General features: G+C 48.2%; 5 protein-coding genes across 5 annotated transcripts; 1 reads left to right on the top strand and 4 right to left on the bottom strand.

Moving 5' to 3' along the window:
- Positions 1 to 115: 115 nt before the first annotated feature.
- On the top strand, positions 116 to 4,250 carry FOMMEDRAFT_28004 (uncharacterized protein; the record flags this gene model as incomplete). Its single annotated transcript, XM_007265800.1, has 6 exons — positions 116 to 605; positions 667 to 1,243; positions 1,310 to 1,582; positions 1,638 to 3,379; positions 3,430 to 3,748; positions 3,818 to 4,250. 6 exons carry the CDS (start codon positions 116 to 118, stop codon positions 4,248 to 4,250), a joined length of 3,834 nt encoding a protein of 1,277 aa, XP_007265862.1.
- Positions 4,251 to 4,577: 327 nt separating this feature from the next.
- On the bottom strand, positions 4,578 to 7,396 carry FOMMEDRAFT_133567 (uncharacterized protein; the record flags this gene model as incomplete). The annotated part of the gene is made up of 11 exons (XM_007265799.1): positions 4,578 to 5,077; positions 5,139 to 5,235; positions 5,289 to 5,426; positions 5,477 to 5,500; positions 5,554 to 5,769; positions 5,820 to 6,051; positions 6,102 to 6,127; positions 6,186 to 6,261; positions 6,317 to 6,561; positions 6,613 to 7,284; positions 7,340 to 7,396. 11 exons carry the CDS (start codon positions 7,394 to 7,396, stop codon positions 4,578 to 4,580), a joined length of 2,283 nt encoding a protein of 760 aa, XP_007265861.1.
- A 554-nt stretch (positions 7,397 to 7,950) lies between these two features.
- On the bottom strand, positions 7,951 to 15,645 carry FOMMEDRAFT_106841 (uncharacterized protein). Its single transcript, XM_007265798.1, has 15 exons — positions 15,581 to 15,645; positions 15,459 to 15,525; positions 14,877 to 15,253; positions 14,671 to 14,825; positions 14,315 to 14,618; positions 14,024 to 14,264; positions 13,861 to 13,958; positions 10,315 to 13,810; positions 9,892 to 10,255; positions 9,580 to 9,835; positions 9,349 to 9,530; positions 9,050 to 9,285; positions 8,682 to 8,995; positions 8,345 to 8,626; positions 7,951 to 8,295 (listed from the first exon to the last, which is right to left on the bottom strand). Exons 2-15 carry the CDS (start codon positions 15,511 to 15,513, stop codon positions 8,086 to 8,088), a joined length of 6,570 nt encoding a protein of 2,189 aa, XP_007265860.1. The 5' UTR covers positions 15,514 to 15,525; positions 15,581 to 15,645; the 3' UTR covers positions 7,951 to 8,085.
- A 121-nt stretch (positions 15,646 to 15,766) lies between these two features.
- Positions 15,767 to 16,742, bottom strand: FOMMEDRAFT_106840 (MSF1-domain-containing protein). The gene is made up of 4 exons (XM_007265797.1): positions 16,635 to 16,742; positions 16,553 to 16,578; positions 16,356 to 16,501; positions 15,767 to 16,299 (listed from the first exon to the last, which is right to left on the bottom strand). The coding sequence occupies exons 1-4, from the start codon at positions 16,664 to 16,666 to the stop codon at positions 15,955 to 15,957; spliced, it is 549 nt and encodes a 182-aa protein (XP_007265859.1). The 5' UTR covers positions 16,667 to 16,742; the 3' UTR covers positions 15,767 to 15,954.
- Positions 16,743 to 17,002: 260 nt separating this feature from the next.
- FOMMEDRAFT_140264 (P-loop containing nucleoside triphosphate hydrolase protein) lies at positions 17,003 to 19,163 on the bottom strand (the record flags this gene model as incomplete). Its single annotated transcript, XM_007265796.1, has 9 exons — positions 19,067 to 19,163; positions 18,629 to 19,012; positions 18,306 to 18,579; positions 18,185 to 18,251; positions 17,936 to 18,130; positions 17,512 to 17,879; positions 17,386 to 17,461; positions 17,171 to 17,332; positions 17,003 to 17,117 (listed from the first exon to the last, which is right to left on the bottom strand). Exons 1-9 carry the CDS (start codon positions 19,145 to 19,147, stop codon positions 17,003 to 17,005), a joined length of 1,722 nt encoding a protein of 573 aa, XP_007265858.1. The 5' UTR covers positions 19,148 to 19,163.
- Between the last annotated feature and the right edge of the window lie 251 nt (positions 19,164 to 19,414).

The raw sequence follows: 19,414 nt of genomic DNA, 5'->3' as shown, positions 1-19,414 counted from the left end.
ATCTAGGATTACTCAGGGGCATGACGGTCGTGAACGACATTCTTTCTCTTTGCTAGACGGCGCTAACTCAGACAATATATCAGTTGAGGCGCGAGAACGCCTCGAGTGGCAAAGCATGCTCGCATCTGTCCTCGATGGGGACGTGTTAAAATCCGAAAAGAGTCGGATTCAGGTCGCCCTTCTTGGCTCGGCCGATGCTGGGAACAATAGACAGTTCGATATTTGGTTGGGTATCCGTGCAAAGCTCAGAGGTAGGTCCGTTCAAGAAGAACGACGGATCCTTGAGGAGCGCAAGTTGCATCTGGTAGACCGCGTCATAGGGGAGATAATGCAATTTCGTGTACAAGATGACCCGGAATACCCGTCCGCTGCGCATCAAGTGAATGTTGTATTGCAGCATTTCGACAAAATACAGTCATTTTATCCAAACCTGAAAGCATTTTACTTGGACAAACCCACTGCGGCAGACCCGGATTTCCAATCCCGGTGTGATGCACTTATAACATGGTCCACCGTCCTCTCCTCACTTCGGCAGCAACTTGCAATATTCCGTAAATGGACTGGAAGCGAGACTCTTGATGTCACGGCTGCTTCTCCTGAGCATGGTATGTGCATTCCAGTTTTTGATATAGTAGGCCTTCAGCTCAAGCAAACGGTCGGCATTAGAGGGGACATCGTTTTTGGAGCGGGTCCTCAAAGAAGAGACAATCCAACGCACGTTTGAGAAGGGTTCCCTTACAACTGTTCATGCCCTCATCGCTTCCGCTCGGGACGCACAAGTCAATTTGGCTCCGATGTTCCAACTTCTAAACCTGCCCACATTTGAAGAGGAACTTGTTCAGCTCATTTCTTTCCCCACCCGGCTGGCACATGCCTTGCTTCGCTCGCGGTTGGACTACGCCAACCGTGTGACCGATCCCGACGTATTGATTGTTGACCAAATGCTGGAAGATTTTCGTCTGGCGATCGGTTTAGCCTGCACGTTAAAGCGACAGTATGAAGCATTTCTCCTTCCGGACCCTGGCGGAAACTGGAATCTGCCGAGTTGTATTAGCAAGGATTATGATAGCACTTTATTGGAGACGTTATCTATGTTCTTCAAACTGATCAACTGGAAGCTGAAGAGCGGGACGAAGGACATTTATTTTAGAGAAACAGAAGTGCTTGAGTCTCAATGGGCGACTTTTAATGATGTATGCCTAGTCGTCGATGGTGGTGCTACTTTGGTGGCGGAACAAATCTGGTCAGTGTCTAAAGAATTTGTGCATTCTTCGTGGTCGCTTAACAATACTTCCTCCCTCCCCCTTAGTTCCATAACGCACAGGCTTATGCTGCGAGCGACAAACAACTTTTGTCGCCAAATACGTGTTCCGGTTCATGGCAAAGAGAAACAAAAGTTACTTTCTGTGACCAGTCAAATAGCACACAGTCCATCAAGTATTAATGGCCTAGGGTTCGACTTCCAAAAGGGCATGGCTGAAAGCAAGGGCAAGTTCATGTCGGATGAACAAGTAATTAGCTGGTATGAGAAAGTACTTGAAAGCATAAAGGCACGGTACCGCAAACTCCAACGCTTTGTTCGGTGAGCTCGTTGTTGGGCTGAGAACTGTAGATCAGAGCTAATCAAATTCTCGTAGGACCCTTTCTCAGCGGTTTGGAAACGCCGCTGAATATACTCTGGAACACATTGCTTTGGATTCATTCATCGCCAATTTGGTCGAAACGGATCATTTCCTTGTATATACGCAGTCGTTTGAAGAGGAAGGGACGTATGTTGTCGCGTCGAGGGGCTTGCGCGACCGCCCTGATACAATTCGTCAAATGCTTCGAGACCCTTACCATGTACACGATCTCTGGGAAGACGGCTATCGGAGTATACGACGTTCAAGTGACCTTTCAACAACCGCATCAAGCCTGGAGGTAGATGCTGATGAAGAAGAGGAGTTCGACGAGTCAGCGTATTTGCTCATTTTGTCTCCTCGGACGCGCTTCCTTTGGAACGGCCTGGTGCTTATGCTACCATTGGAGAAGATTGATTTCGAGCTCAAGGATAACCGAGTCCGGCTCATCGCGGACGGTCCACAGCCTCGCTTGAATCTCGCAAAAGAAAAGTTTGCGGACGTGTTCACGTCCGTAGACGAAGAAAGCGATTCTGCGGAGTCATTCTGCCCTCCCTTGACATGCGTCGTTGATCAAATGGCACACCTCCCTATTGTGAATCGCGAGTCGCGGAAGATAGACCGAGTCACAAATAACCTAGCTGAACAAATCGTCGAAGCTGTACACCATATCCGCGGCAGCTTGACCGGTATAGCAAAATGCACAGACTTGCTTGAAAGTTGGTATGCTTTTGCATCGGAGCACGGTCAGCATGCGCAAAAGTATACCGACCGAACGACTTGGATGAAGTTCAACCGCATGTTGATTAAGCTGGCGATATCATGGGTGTCGTTTATTTGTGATGACTGTGATCCTACGGACCGTAAAACATTCCGATGGGCTGTCAGTGCTCTAGAATTTGCGCTGATTCGGACTAAGCGAAATAATATTCTTAGTCTGCCGGAGGATCAGTTCGAAATGTTGCGGCAGAAGGTCGCTAGTTGCATGACACTCCTTATTAGCCACTTCGACATTCTCGGTGCACGGTCAGCACAGGATGCTTTGCGAGAGAAGGAGAGACAGGCGGAGCTCAGGCAACTTGGTCTCGATACGACCAATGCGAATCAGAACGAAGAGGATCTCTGGGAGCCTATAACCCCCGCAAGCGGTATCGAATACGAGGAGCGAAGCTTCGCCAATCTGGTGACAGCAGGGGATCGAAGCGTCAAGAGATTAAGAGGTGAAATTTTGCGCCAACTGTGTTTACTGGAGGATAGACGTGCAGGCGTTGGTGCGGAACAGCATGTTGTCGGGCGTGTCCTGGACGATCAGAAACCGGAGGATCAGTCATTGATGTTCCTAGCGTCTGCCACATCTAACGTCTCAATCCGATGGCAGCAAGGAAAGTTCATTGGTGCAGGTGCATTTGGCTCTGTATACACAGCAATCAACCTCGATACGGGATCCGTCATGGCCGTTAAAGAAATCAGAGTCCAAGACGTGACAGGCACTCCGAACCTATACAAACAGATCCAAGATGAACTCCGAGTCATGGAGATGCTACATCACCCGAATATTGTCGAATATTATGGCATTGAGGTTCACCGTGACAAAGTTTACATCTTCGAAGAGTACTGCGAGGGTGGTAGCTTAGCTGCGAACTTGGAAGTTGGACGGATCGCAGACGAGAACATTTTACAAATTTACACAATGCAGATGCTCGAGGGTTTACAGTATCTTCATTCACAGAATATTGTCCATCGAGATATCAAGCCAGACAGTGCGTATTCTACTTCTTTAACAGTTCACCAATTCTTATGATATTATCAGATATTTTGCTGGACCATATGGGCGTCTTGAAGTTTGTTGACTTTGGCGCGGCAAAGGTTATTGCCAAGAATACACGGACATTCCAGCGTACCAGGGTTGCAGTTGCAAACAACACGATTAATGCTACTGGCACGGGTGTGCTAGAAGGTAGTCTTGGCATGAAGAACTCGTTGACCGGTACGCCCATGTACATGTCTCCCGAGGTAATTAAGAACGATAAGCGTGGTCGTCATGGCGCAATGGACATCTGGTCATTAGGCTGTGTAGTCTTGGAGTGCGCGACCGGACGCAAACCGTGGAGCAACCTCGACAACGAATGGTAAGTCTTCATATGGATCCACAGTCTCGTCTCGTCTCTTAACGGTATCAATTGGACAATTGACTTTAGGGCGATCATGTTCCATATTGGTGTAGCAACGCAACATCCACCTCTCCCCGAGAACGGCGAGCTTAGTGACATGGGAATCAACTTCATCAAACAGTGTCTCACAATCGATCCTATGCGTCGTCCGACTGCGGAGGAGCTCACGCATCATCCTTGGATGCAGCAGCTCATGGAGACTCTTCGTAATTACGAGGAAGAAGAGCTTGCGACAAATGCGCCTGTTGAGATGCCCTCGGATCAGGATTTTCAAGGCGCAGCAGTAGCTAGACACGCAGCCATAGAGAAAGAGAAGGAAGTTGAGGCAATTACGGCAGCTTCTCCCGAATCTGTTACTCCTGCTTCAGAATCTAGTGCAGCTGATGCCGGATTAATGATCACAAATCCCATTATTGTACAAGCCGTACAAACACCAGAACCACCACCCACTTCCGCTTAATCTGCACTCCCTATCTTCCCGGATTGCTTGTATTGTCTCGATTTGTAGCTTTAGTTTGGGCTATGTTCATGCGCACGGACTCATTTTTCAAATACTTCATACACGCATTATTATCCTTATTGCTGCCAATGTACCAAAGTTGAAACAGACATCAAGGAGAACGTTCGACTCAACGATACAGTAGACCAAAAATGACGAAAGAGGCTGTCCGCAAAAATGGAATAGCAGCCAAAACAAAACAAAAACCACACTGTGGCACTAAAAGAGAAGCAGAACTATGAACAAGATAAAAATCGCAGGATATACCACTACTATCTAACACCCTCCTCATTCGATCATCCAACGGTTTGAGAATGGATCGTTTCGTCCTCTGGAGCTAGTCGTGGTCGAGTACGATCCGTAGCTGTGGTTTGATCCATGAGACTTGTCACTTGAATGGCTTGAGTAGCTCCTCTGGCTTCCGACTGATGTCTGGCGCGATAACTGACGTTGATCAGCAAATGGTCCTGCGTCTGACGGCGTCTCCCTCTGGTATGTCTCTCGAGAGTATGTCGTCTGGGTGCGATAACCGGAATCAGTCGTCCTCTGAGAAGCCGAGTCTTCCGTTGAGGACTCGAACGGCTCGATCGAGGGGTTGGTGAACCGCGGACCAAGACGTGGAGGACTGAACTTCATCTGGCTTGGAGGAACATCCATCGCAAAAGCAACAGAGAATGTTGGCAATGCGGCACGACCTGAGGGGAACTCGACCTTCTCTTCGTCGTCATACATTTGCCCTTTTGCGACAACAGGCTCAAAATTATCCGGTAAGGGCTCCTCAGCATTAACTTTGGTGGACGGGACAAAGTGTCAGAGGCACAGTGATTGACATAATTCAAGTGCACTCACGATAGCGAGGAAGGCCCTTTCCGAAATTGATTCGGCATAGAATACCCAATACCAGCGTCAGCAAAGTCAGTATGACAGATGCCAATGTCATGAGCATCTATGCCAAGAAGTCAGTTCCGTATTTCTTATATGGATAGCATCATAACATACGAAAAATTGCCAAAGCTTAATAGTCCAGCGGAAAGTTGGGGAAATGAACATTGCACCCCATCCACCCAGGTAGCCGAATGACAAAACAAGAAATATTGTCATCGCAAGACGCAATTCACGACGAACGGCAATCCATCCCTGTGGAACATGATCAGATATGAGCGAATAAGAGCATAAAGGGAATGTACCAATGTGAGCCATGGCACCAAAAGCTAGGAAAATGACGTAAGTGACGTGTTCAGATATGCATTGGCCTTCCACATACCACTATAACAGCAACCATCAATCCCTTGAGCAACGTCGGGTTCGTGGAAAGACGCCCAACGGCTCCATTGCAGAGCGAATCAATCCAAAGTGCAATGGACACAACGATGAAGAAGAGCGAGAGTTGGATTGCAATGGAAAGAGTCAACACCAGCTTGTAAATACGATTGATGGTCCTTGACGCTCCGACACGTTTGAAGGTTTGCCATCCGAAAGCCTGTATAGACATGATTAGTAAAGTTAATTACACTTGCCAAAGCGACAAACCTTGAACAATCTCCAGGAAAGAATGGCAGACAGGATCAGTGCAACACCATTGAGGACCAAGCTTGCGATTTCAGGATCACCACGAGCTTTCCAATAATTTCGAAGGAGATTAACTCCATCGCAAGCACCTTGGGTCGTAAGCTCATTGAACTGGCGTCGGAATTCCTCCGTATGGTTGATCTGAAGGCCTCCCCATATCGTGGCCAGAACATGGGTCACGAGCGAAGCAATACTTTATCCTCATTAGTCCCAAGCCATATCTAGGAGTTGGAATGAGCTCACATGTGAGGAATTGACTCGTTTAATATCTTCAAGTAGAATGTATGCGTGAGACCAACAATTGAACTGGTATACAATGCTACTTACAGCGACAATAGACATCCCAAGCACCCAGAACTGGAATGCAATGAAGGTGATGTCTTCTCGCTTCGTATTATCGAGCCTGCCGTGATTCAATAAGTGACACGCAGGTCATACGGAAAGAGAACACGACTTACTTTTCAACAGGCCAGTTCAATGTATACAAGCACCGGCGTGAAAGTTCCACTTGCTCGTTATTGAAACCAAACCCGTTGATTACAACTTGCGCAGACCCATTTGTATTCACAGCTGTGATTCGGAAACCCAAATTGTCCCTCTTTTCAAGCTCATCGTCATCGGACACATCGCTTCCTGCATCACTCTCGTCATCGCTCTTGTCATCGTCCTCATCGTCGTCGTCGTCTCCGTCGTCTCCTCCCTTCTTCTAGTTATTTGTCAGCTCGCATAAATGCAAAAGAATAAAGGACAGTACCTTTCCCGCGTTCCCTACTGCAATGCTCGGCGCGGCAGGTGCAGGAGTAGAGGGGGAAGGAAGAGCGGGAGGAGCAACAGCCGAAGCCGAAGGAACAGGAACAGAAGGAACAGGAGCAGAAGGAGCAGATGCGGCAGGTGCAACTACCGATGAGTCGTCCTTCGACGCAGCAGGTAGAGCTACTGTCGAGCTACTCGTAGACGAGGTGGTGCTTGTCGACGAGACACTCGATGAAAGCGAGCTAGTCGCCGATGAAGTTTCTGCAGCGGCTGAAGTCGCAGTAGTGGAAAGTAAGCTATCTGTTGTTGCAAACGCTAAACTCGCACTGGACAAAGTCTGCGTCGATAACTGGCTTTCTTCTGCATCACTGCTTGGGATAGCACCAGAGACTGCGGAAGAGTTGGTCTTCACATTCGAAGCAGCCCAGATCTGCTGACAACTCGAGATCAAGAAGCTATCAGGTACAGTCTCACAGAAACGAAGTTCATCGTCTCCAAAGACTGCGAAACCTGGGTCTCGAGCATCCGCTTGCGTAACAAGATGCCATAAGAAATCGGCGGCTCGGGCATTGATAGTGAAGGCCTGGATCTGGAACACGACTTGCACCAGACAGTGGAGGACGGAGAAGAGGAAGTAGAGTTTGGTTATACGAGAGAAAGTTACTCGCTCCCACTACCGTTCGCAATCAATTTGACTTGATCCTAATGAGATATATGCAAGGACTCACGAAGAGCTTGAGCTTAGCAGGGAGGGGAAAGGCGGTCCAAATCTGCTTGAATCTCATTGCGGATAACCTGGGCACCATTGAGTTAAGATAGTAAGAGAGCCAAGAAAGATGAACATACGTTGTGAGGTAGGATACAAATAAGTGGCTTCAAAGAAATGAGAGAGTAACGTGGAGCCGCTTGGGCGAAGTAATCGGTCAACGAAGGTTACGACGGGGAAAGGAGAGGAAGAAAATGCGAAGAAAGAAAGCAAGGGATGAAAGGATGGCTGCGACGGTCCAGCCGGTGAGCAGACGTCGATGAGGAAGGAGAGTGGAGGGTGGACGAGGGAGACAAGGGCCTTGTCAACGACGGACAGCTCGCGTTGTGAGGGCTTCATCTCTTTAGCTAATAGGTCCACTGCGGATCGCTGTATTCGCTTAGCTAATCATATCAATGGCTCGGTCCAGCCGGCTAAAGCGGCTCTTTGTGCTCGGTTGCTTTCCCATGTGGCTAGAGGCGGTGTCGCTCACAACGTCAATAACTCGCACAGTTCTTCGTATTCCATATCAGCCCGACATCACCACCTCTTTTGATCTTAACAATCAATATGGTCCTTCCCCACAGCTTAAAATGCCTCGCCTCCCACACGGAAGCAAACATTGTAAAATAAATGACATGAATAACTACAAGTGTTGGACAGCGTGTGGTTACTTCTTGTTGAACTTCCTTACTATGCACTCTTCCGAAAAACAAATCGCAGGAACCGTCAGATATGGTACCATCGTTTGTCCTCGTTCACTGCCCAAAATACTGTCGTTTCTTCGTCCTTTGTTAGCGCATCAATGCACACACTCTTCTGTCGTTGCCAGGATCCTCCGTGAAAAACTTTCAGCGTCCCGCTCGACATCAGATGGTTCAGTAGGTCGATAACTTCTCGGCGGTCATACACTGCCCTCAGTCTCCAACGAAGCTCCGCCTGGGTGTGAGATCAGCATCTTCCAACTTGTACGAGTCTGGGCCCTCACCTGAGATATACCCGGTCTTAAATGAACAAGCCCAACAACAGCCCGAAGGCCCGCCTCCCAAACCATCGAGATGCGGTCTCCAGTTATGTCCAACCATCGCCTCGGGAACACTTTTGTCAGAGGGCCGTCTTCTCCTGGTAGCGTGATCGTCCAAGAACCGATATACTTCGCGGATACGACAAATGTCGAGTCGTAACCAGTTACATAGACTCGAGGCACGCGTGATGTGTGCAGCTGGTGAATGATGCTCGCTAGCGATCCGTCCGCAGCAGCAACGATACCCTGTTACAAGGTTATCTTACCGGCTCGGCAATCACACGTTATTAAAATAACTTACTTTTAGCTCCTCAATCGTGATGCCACGCTCTGACCGAGCATCAACATTTTGGACAATGGACTCCGCAATATGTTTATCGTTTTCCGAGAAGCTGTTTAGCTGCGTTTGCGCATCTTCGATGCATTTCAAACAATCCACGACTCCGTCTGAACAGATACCACAGCAAGCCTGTTCACCAAGCACCGTCGCTCCGTGACCAGGCGTATCTTCAATCTCAATCGAGTCTGGTTCGTCGTTCAACTGCGCTTGTTCGCTTTCGCAACTCGCCATCCCACTCAACTTGATTTGCACGCCTAGTTCGATGTCATCATCGTCTTCGCGACCAAATCAGTAGGTTGCGAGAAAGAGTCAACGGTGATAAAACTCACCGACTTTCCTACTATTGCCTTCTACAGCAGGACGAGCAGCCTGTGCGCGAGAGGTATCGACTTCGAATTCTGCTCTATGATCTGAAAACAGCTGGAGTATTGCAGCCGTGTCCCCGTCAGTGGCCGTGAATGGCCATTCCCACTGGTCGGTCTTGGCTGCTTCAAAAGATTCCTCCAGTTGCGAGGCGTCAAGAAAAAGGTCCTTCGAAATGGGTCCACTGAGAGCATTCTGGTTCCTGAACGATTAGACTTTTGTCAGCTAAAAAGCTCCTGCACTGCTAGTTAAATGCGCAACGAACATCTCTGATATCTTGACCGTGCGTCCAGGCACCAGTCGACTTGGGTCCCGGTTCATCTTTGAGAACACGTTTCTCGATAACAAGTTTTCCATCGCTGTTGAGATTTCATCTTCTCCTATTCCATGTAACAACGCAGCAGCTCGATTAGAATCATACGATTCGTCGGGAGTTCCGATAACCATCTGAACCCGCAATCAGCCTACGTAGTGGAGTTTTGAGACGGAGACTCACCTTCAAAGCAGACTCCGCAAGACTCAGCTGATCGGAGTGAGAGACATTGCTCGGAGGGTCGACATTTTCCACAACGAAGGCGCTTTCCAAGACCAGCTTTTCTCGAGCTTCTTCGCCTAAGGCATAGTTTGTTAAAAAATCCCAGGAGTCATGAGCCGCTTTTCGTTCCTCCACAACCCATGATGAAACGAAGTCTTCCATGCTCGCGGATAAAGGAGTGTACTCCTTTTCCTCAAGGGCAGAAACACCAACCCGTCTAGAAAAAGTATAGTCATTACCATCGTGTCTGGCTGCATTGCAAGAGATTCGTACATCGAGTTCTTATCCACATGCTCTCGCAAATATTCCAAATGTGCCTTAAGATCGAACTCGGTGGGGTTTTGTGGATTCCTGTCCGGAAGCTCTGGCGTGCCTCGGTTCTTGATCCAGAGGTCATGCCAGCAATTCTCCAGTCGATGTAAATATGCCTCCGCTCCAGGTTGCTCCTTCAAGACTAACAATCGCGCCCGAACACTATTCTTCCGGAGGGAAGGGAACACCTGGTCCAAAGCAGTCCATTCAAGCCTGTAATGAGTTCGACAGCGCGCACGCAGGATTACATAGGCGTCACGGAGCAATTCGTCGTATTCCGCACTCCATTGGAATCTTTGGCGGCGCTTTCGCCCATATTCAGCGCCTTTACGGGTTGACAAAATTCCATTAACAGATACCGGACAAGAATTGTCAATCACTCACCCTTGTCCCTTTGACTCTTGCTTCTACTTGTAGGAGCAGTAACTTCGCTACCATCGTCTCTTCCACTTTCATGGACCAGGTCCTTCTGCATATCAATGAGCGATTCGACGGACACGCCTGGGGTAGTGATAGTGGCATGAGGTCCAAGTTTTGCTTTGTCAAATTCACGAGCGACCTGAGCTTTCGAGAATAAATTGCGGCTGCTCCTCATCTTCTCAGCTGCCTTTATCGCATCAGATATTTGCACCTCCCACTGATGAGTGTCTTGTACAACGTTGCCTCGAACATAAGATTGTCGGAGTCTACGAAGACGTCCTGCTGCAACACCTTTAACTAGTCCAGGATGCACCCTTTCTACCATGGCGTCCCACGCGGCTTCCCTACTACGGATAGCTTCTAAGCCTTTTCGTGCTAGAAGCGACTTCATCTCGGCCTCCTTTTTCTCCTCTTTCTCTTTCTTTTGCTTCTGCTTCATCTTGTCAATATCCCGTTGTGTCGATGCACGAGACGATTCATAATAAGCTTTTACAGTTTCGATCGGTGCAGATATAACATGGCTTATCCTTTCGAGATGGCTTGCCCCTTGTTCGTCATCATCGAGCGGTGTGCTACCAGTGCGGACGTTGATAAATTGCTTTAGATACTGTACTTGATACCACGAAAATGTATATTCTGAAGTCCATGATGATGAGCGTCTGAGAGCGATAGCAACGCGGTACTCCCCGCTGTAAGGATCATGAAGCACCGTGGACGCCAAAAGTTCGTGTTGAGCTTCTTCCGCACGTTTCTTGTTCAAGGAAGCTTCCTTAAGCTCCTCCCAGAATGTCGCGGCTTCAGTTCCGGAAAGTGTCGGGACTGTCTTCCAGAAAGGCGCAGGATCTTTCTGAAGAGCAAAGAAATATAAAGGAGCGTTGGTGCAGAATTGCCAATATTCAGGTCGGATTACGGGGATCCTGGATGCCCAGTCGCTAGGAAGAGGTTCAAAATCATTAGAGTCTGGGTTTCCGTCAGCTTTGGGGTCTCGGACTTTGGAAGAGTCGTCTCGTTCTGTTCGCCTAAGAGGAACCACCAGTTTCAACGAGTAAAGATAGTCCAGCAAGTCGGAAATTCGCTCGCGTGATCTCGCTCTGCCAATCTGCAAGGCTTGCTTCCACTCGTCAGGAATGTCTTTAACCGGTTTGTTTCGTCTTTCGGTTGTCGCGATAGCATCTCTAATGTCCTCACGGAAGACGGTCGAGGAGACGCAAGCGCAGTACACACCCAAGGTTATGTCGTTCTCGAAGAATTGCCAACCAACGATTCGATGCTGACGGGATATAATGAAAGAAGACCTATTTTCACGTTCCAAGAGTTCAATGGATCCGAGATGCAGCTCCCGAGCGCGCGCGACCTTTCCAGTTACATATCCGTACTGTTGTGATAAAGTCTGCTTCTCCATAAGCATTGCTTCCCGGATAACATCGTCAGAGTGGCTAAGCAGTTGCTGAGCTCGGTCCACATTCCTATGCCATCGCTCTTGATATATTTCGTGTGCATTGGTCAAATATAGCCAACGATGCGCAAGGCCAAGCGGACTGTTTGGATCCTCTTCTATTTCCTTCTTCGCTTGTTCTCGGATCTGCTCCTGTCTACGCGGAACAACTATCCCAGCGTTTCGATGCTCAGCGATGTATGCGTGTAGACGTTCCTCGGACACCGTCGGCAAGTAAGCTATCTTCGCATTGCGATGTCCGCCCGTTATGTATGGAATACTGGTATTAAAGACCTTAATTCGACCACTCGCTTCGAGTTTATCGAGACTGTATCTCAGCGTTCGTTTATCCATCCTCGTACCAACTGGAGCACTGGCACCTTCCCCTGCCTTGATGATAGTTTCTATGAAGTCCAGGTATGCTGCTTGGAATTCGTTTGTGGACGTGTTTACTATCCCACCCAAATTCTCGATCAGCTGGACAAGCTCGTTCTCGCGGCGCATCGCCGACAGGTTAGCTCGTTCGCGATCACCGGAAGCCCCTTTCATTCGTTTTTGAGTTGAAACCAATGCCGATGGATCTGTATTCTCAAGGTTGTCCGGTGCAGAAGGCGCATGTGTTGCAGTCGAGTTCTCTGCAACCGTCACCATTCCTGTCGTCCCGGTTCCTTCCACTATGTCAGGAGCGTCAGACTTGATCATACTTTCACCGCCTTTGCTTTTACCGTCCGCTTTGACAGGCTGTACGACCGTCAAATGCATTTCCGAACTGTCTTCGCCCTCGTTATATGGCAGGGAAGACGAAATAGAGTCATTGATCTGGGCTGCCAACGATGCAATAGCCCTTGTGACTTCATCTATACCGCCTGTTTGACCCATTAAGTCGTTCGATGAAGGTTCCGGTACCATCAAGAGTCTAGCTGCAGTATCTACCTCAGTAACTCCTGGGCTAGTCGAATGGTATGCACGGGAATCGAACTGGGGGGCAAGGCGGTCATTATCTGATATCGTTTGTGGTCTTAGAACGCTTTCTGACTCTCCAGAAGGATGCTGGTGGCTATGATTCTCAGGAACCGGCGTAGAGGTACTGGCACCAGGAGATGCTGATCCACCTGCTGCTTGAGAGACTTGTCCGATACTATCTGGATGCATTTCATCGGGCAACGAAGTCGTAGACCCTAACGGGTACGCCAGTACCTCTGTTGTGTCCCTCTCATCTCTCTCAACCCCTACTTCAGTCGTAGGTTTTTGCTTCGGTGGACGACCCCTTTTGCGCTTTTGCGGGATTTTAGACGAACCTTGAGAAGGCACAATTGCCGAATCCGCTTCACGCCCAGAGGTGCTAGTCATCATTCCAGGCTCTTCAGCCTCTCCCCTTTTACGCTTAACTCCTCTTCCCAACGTTGCACCAGATACACTTGTCGCTGCCTGGTTAAGGGAGTCAGCTTCTACGGCTTCCGAGCTTTGAGGGGGAACAGTGGCGTCTTTCTTGGCCTTCTTTCCCTGTCGCGCAGCAGAAGCAGCGTCTGAATTCTTCGGCGGCCTTCCTCTTTTCCTCGTGCCATCTGGAAGGATAGGATTCGTCCACTTCTTCTTTGATGCTCTTTGTGACTGGCCAGTACCGTCTTCGGTAAGCTTATTTTTGGCTCCTTTCTGCGCTTTGCCTCCTCCATCGTCGAAGACACTCAGCCTGTGCACCCTAGCTCCGCTCCATTCCTTATAGAAGGCACGGAGGTCGTCGCGGGTCTCGTAAAAATCGCTTTCATTTGTTTCCAAGAACCCGCCTGCCTTAGATAAGTCTTCGAGTGAGTAGGGAGTTGACGGGGTTTCAAATCCTTCGCGGGTTACGAGCTCAGAATAAGCACTTAGGACGAAGACTCGGTATCGCCGTTCCCTCCCATGCGTTTCGAGGACCTGGACTATACTCAAATCTGCCAAATGCGGTGGAGGCGCCTGACGTTCCATACGTGAGACAAGAAGTTCTAATGTTCTCTTGTCAAACGATCCAAGCTGGTCACATAAATCCTGAACATTTGTTAATACAATGTAGCGGGCCAATATACTAAAGACTCAACGCTTAAAGTGGCACCAGTCGTTCCAGACTCTTGGAGAGCGTCAAGGATTTGCCTATGAAGTGTCAAAGTACATTTCACTTGTGCCTGTTCAGGTCCGTCTAAGGCAAAAACCAACAAGCATTCAGCCGAATGTCGCGAACAAAATTATCAATTTGTGGCTAACCGTCAGTCACCAGATTGTCTATCATATCCTCCTCCTCATCTGCAATCTTGACACCCTTTTCAGAAGCAGCTACACTGCCAGCTCGATCTGAAGGAGCTAATCGAATGTACAGCTGCTTGTTCTGTGTAGTGTCGGGGTTCTGGCTCGTCATAAAGAACTTCTCAATCGCCCCCTCATTTATTAGCTCTTTCAATCGAGCAATAAAGAATCGCCTGTCTGTCCGAGACCGCGGGCGGAAACCCTGCAATTAGATGTAAGAATTTAACACCATTGGAACTAAGAGCAACGAACGATTTTCATGGAAATATTGGCATACGGTTGGGTGTAGTTGAGTGAATGCTTCAGGAGTTTAGTAAGCCGTTGCCGCAGAATGTTAAGACTTGTCAAATGTCTAGTGTCGATTGGGTCGAAATGCGGAAGTTGAAGAGACCCAGTTCCTGCTCCTGTTATATTGCTGTCCTGCCTGTCGGCTTCAGCTGACTCTTCTTGAGCGCGCAACTCTTCTTCCCGGACATTCTTCCAAGCTGAACTACGATCAAAAACGTACTTGTGCACACAAAAGTTCTGGCTGTTCCCGCCGCGTCTGAGCTTCACACTACGGATGATCATGATGAGGTCTGATTGTGGTCGTTATGAAAAGGACGTACATGAGATCTAGATCACGGAGTTGCTTCACAACATAGAAGCAGGTCTTTTGGTCATAACCAGTAGTCCTGCCAAGCTCGAGGACACTAATTCCAGCTTCACGGGCACGGGCTATTAATTGTAGGGAAGCGTATACCATTGGAGTTAGCTTGGCAGGCTATCAGATACTATTAGTATGGGAATACAGATAAACAAGTGTTCGCCTTACCCTCGCATGAGAGCCAGTCACCGCAACAAAGCACATCTCCGGGTCAACAGCAATCCTAAGCCTTTCCCCGTATTCTCTGACAAGCTCGTCCAATGAGCGCATATTCGCGCCTGGAATCGTCTCAAGTGAGGCTGCTGGCAAACCCTCAGTTTGCGCGTCATTCTGGGTACTCTTCCCTTTCTTCGAAACTCTTGGCTGTGGAGGTATTTTGACCTCAACGTTCTGGTCATCCGGGACTATACCAACTCGGACAGACGGGTGCTGCGAAACCAGCGTCCAGACAAATGCGTGGTAAGAGTCATCCAAGTTCTGCTGCATAGAACTTCGAGACGAATAGAAGTCCTGAACAAAGTCGCGCAAACGGAAAGCGTTGCATCCTGAAGGAAGAAATCAGTTTCGTGTCAGGTCACATATAGCATAGGACGTTTAAATTCTGCTCGAAGTAACAGTTGTGCGAAGTGTTATTCGAAGATAGTAAAGTCGAACATGGCACAAGCAGGAATCGAAACGACAGGGCCGTTCGACTAATCGCAAACTGTTCGCATATATGCAGTAAGCAGCACCAGAGGGAAAAATACGTGCCTAGGTCACCATCGAAGGCCAATTCTTGAAGGCAGTGACGTAGTAGTTCGTCCATGCTGGTCAATTGCTATTAGGATGATTAGCCTGGTAATGCCTCTTTCCTACGACACTTTGATACCCACGAACTTGCACAATCCACAAGAATGTTCTTTTGTGTATTGGTTTGGGTGACTTAAATTAGGACAAGATGCAGGATGAGCGGTTGCCGCCCGGCTCAGACGAGTGTGATGTAGAACTGACGAAGGCATGCGCGACAAAAAAGAGCGCCAAGTTCCGTGCTGCTTACGTAAAGGTCTACTGAAATGTCCCCAACCCAAGGAATTTATTGATAAAGGTACAAATATATGGTATCTAAAGTAAGGTCTACAACAGGCGCATTAAGTGTGTATGCAGAAGTACCAAAACCGCGCCTTTCTAGTGCATACAACGAGGAGGCGACTGAGTCGCTTTTGATACGTCCCAAACCGACAAAAACGAGGGCGGAAGTCCGGACCAATTACTGCATAATAGTCTGCTGGTCTTTGCTTTCCCAAAGAGTTCTCAAGACATCCGAGAAACCAAGCTTTCCCAGCTGCGCGTTTTGCTCAAAGCGCTCTGCTAACCACTTCTCCACCTTGTCCGACGCGCTGCGCCATAATGTCATGCGTGCTTGGATTTCGGCCGTTTGAGAGAAAACCGTTTGGCTACCGGGCTGCGAAGGAGAAGGAGTGTATTGGATACGCTCATTGCAGGTCGCAAATTGCGATAACGATAGGTTCACGGAAGTGATAGTACAACTCTTCGTTGCCGGATCAACGAAGGAGACTTCGCGGACGAACGCATCCTCGGAACCACCGAAAATCTAAGAAAGGCATGTTTTAATCTTAAGCCAGTTCGAGTTCTAGAGGGAGTAATCACTTTAAGAATCCATGTAGGCGTCTTTTGTTTACAACCCAATATCCGCTCTGTCCGGACGATGCCAGTGGCTGGGTCCACCGAGCGGTCAATAACGTCCACGCTGAGAACGTGTGAGCAATGTGGATTAGGGTATTTTCGCCACATTCCTGCAAGGAAGGAATGAATACTAGCTGTTAGCAAGACGGTAATCAACGTACCGATCACGACATGGGCCCAAGGGTGGCTGGCAAGAGTGTTAGATAGATGAAAATTCATCGCGTTAGTGTCAAAAATACGTACTCATAATTGAAATTCTGTGAGAAGTAGTGCATCGTTGCCGGTCGTTAAAGAACGTCAAGTATCGCAGTCGTCACAGACGAGGACTGGGAAGAGGAGAAGCAGACCCACGGCTGAGATGGGAGAGAGTGGCAAACCAGTGTAAAGTGTGCCGAGTGGAGGAGCAAGCCCGAATTTACCCGATCACGTGAAATCCCCAACCAATCATATCCGCTTCTTTATTCACAAGAGCCAATAGAAATAACATGCGATAATGGTAGGGAGTTAACACACCGAAATTGCAACGAGTTAGGTCCGTAGACCACTTTGATAAAACTAGTAGAAGTTTCAAGTACTATTACGCTACTGAATGATAAGATTATCAAGAAGATTCAAGATACTCCATCGTCGGACCGAGGGTCGGTGAAGTCCTCTTCAACTCCAGGTCTGACGACATGGCCGAGATTGTCTCTAACCTTTCGTCTTTTTGATACTTCGATTAATTCCCTTCGAGTAAAGTTTTAGCACCTGGAATCGCGAGTTTATTAAGGAAAACATACCTTTTCTTAACTGCTATCATCCTGCCTATTCGATCGCTTTTAGTGACCGCATCACCTCTCTCTATTTTACCCATGTCACGTCGCTTCATTCTAGAAGGCTTGGGCAACTTGAGCATCCATTCGGGCACAGTCGATCCCGATTGCAGTAGTACGTTGGCTATCCTGGAATGTCCCCAGTTAAGAAGACCTGAGACTAACAGCCTAATTAAACGTACGGTTTCAGGAACGGTGCATCCTCGTTAGTGAAGTACGTTATCGACAATCCTTCTCGACCAGCCCGTCCGGTGCGCCCTAGAAAGCTACTTCAACATTACGGACACCTCAGTAATGGCTGAACAAACCTATCCTGTGAATATAACTTTGTACACTTCGAGGGAAGTCGAAATTGATCACTCCTTGAACACCCTTGAAATCCATACCGCGTGCCATGACGTCCGTACAAATCATAACCCAGCTGTCGCCCTTCCTCATTCTCGACGCCGCATCCTGACGTTCTTTCATGGACATTCCAGCATGCAGACAGTCAACGTTTTGGACGCTGTTCAAAACAAGCTGCTCCGCGAGAGAGGAGGCACGAGGTTGTGTGGACGTGAATATTATGATAGGAGGCGAATAGGGTTGTGAGAGATACTGCAGGAGGGTCGGAAGCTTTGAAGATTCATCGGCTACATAGACAAGCTTTTGAGTTATGGAGGGCAATGGTGTGTCTCTATTAATAACAACCAGTTAGCGGAAAGGCAATCCTGATCTTAACTAGGTGCGTACTTGAGGCCAACAATAATCCGTACTGGATTTCGAAGGGCTCCCATAGCGATCTTTTCCGCTCCCGCCGGTAGTGTCGCACTGAAAACCGCCTTTTGCACATTTTCGCGCATACAAGCATTCATCACTTCTTGCGTCTGAGACAAGAATTCCGAGTCAAGGAGTCGATCCGCTTCATCCAGTACGAGGTGCTGTACACTATGAATTACAACAGTCAGGAAACACATTCGTATTCCTCAGTGCGGGACCTACTTATCGAGTTCCAAGTTGCAGCGCTGCATGGAATCGACGAGTCGTAAAGGCGTGGAGACAATAATATCTAAAGAGGGATGAATACATCAATTCAACATTGATTATACAGGAGCTCACGAACCAACTTTGACCCTCACAGCCTTGTCGGCGAGTGTGCTGGCAGTTGCTTTACTAAGTAACACCATCTTCCACTTCCTCCCCTGAGCAATTTTCATGCATTCGTTATGTATCTGATGTGCAAGTTCTCGCGTCGGTGCGAGGATTACAGCCCTGACTCCTGATCCTACAGTAACTTTCGAGCTTGAATTGGGTGCTTTTAACAAGGAAAATATAGGAACGAGATAGGATAGCGTCTTCCCGGTCCCTGTAGGTGAAATTGCGGCTAGATCACGTCCCTTAACGCACTTCAGAAGAGTTCCCATTATTACATGCATTTAAGCGTACCTGCAACATGATTGGTGTAGCGTAAGACTGGATATCTGTTGGAGACGAGTATCCATACTCCTTCAAATTTTGGATGATACGTGGGGAAACATCGAATTTCTCTTGCAATGCTTCAAATGTGTGCACTGGGTCGGAAACATTCGTTCCTTTGACGGTAACACGGTGTCGCGGTTGACTCGGCCCTTCCTCCTTATGGACAGCATCGAACTTAACTCTCTTCGTCTCCTCTCTGCTTGCTTCGCCGTTCTCATGCGAAGAGGATGCTTGTCGTATTTTCCTTTTTGGTGCAGCCCCTTGGGTGTATTTGAAGAAATCCAGCTCCGAGGGTAGATCGCCTCTTGTTTTCCCTTCAGATCCGATTTCTGAGGCCTGTTCGTATTTTCTCTATAAGAAAGCATGTCAGCAAGAGAAGCACTTATTAAAAAAATAAACTCGTACATCGAATAGTTGCACGTCCGCCTTGAATCGTTTCTTGTCGAACTGAACCCCACCCCGTGAGAGCAATTGAAATGATTCCATTCTGCTCTAATCCTAGATTCCGAAGTAGTCGGGATAAATCCCTCAGGTAACTCAGGTAGCCGGAGAAAGATGTGGTGAAATTATGAAGCACATGTAATTCTTTGAAATTTAGGACTTGCCTAGCACGTGATGAATTAGATACGGGCCGCTGTTTTGCGGTTCCGAGCTTCACAAGGAACATCACCAAAACGTGCAGAGTCTGACAAGGCAATATATTTACATGTAGACTTTATAAGCGAATATAAGGATCCACAATATGTAAAAAAT

This window comes from Fomitiporia mediterranea (assembly GCF_000271605.1).
Source record: "Fomitiporia mediterranea MF3/22 unplaced genomic scaffold FOMMEscaffold_5, whole genome shotgun sequence".
In the NCBI taxonomy this organism is placed as follows: Eukaryota; Fungi; Basidiomycota; class Agaricomycetes; order Hymenochaetales; family Hymenochaetaceae; genus Fomitiporia; species Fomitiporia mediterranea.
Note: the sequence above shows the minus strand (reverse complement) of the source record. Positions and strands in the feature narration are given on the sequence as shown.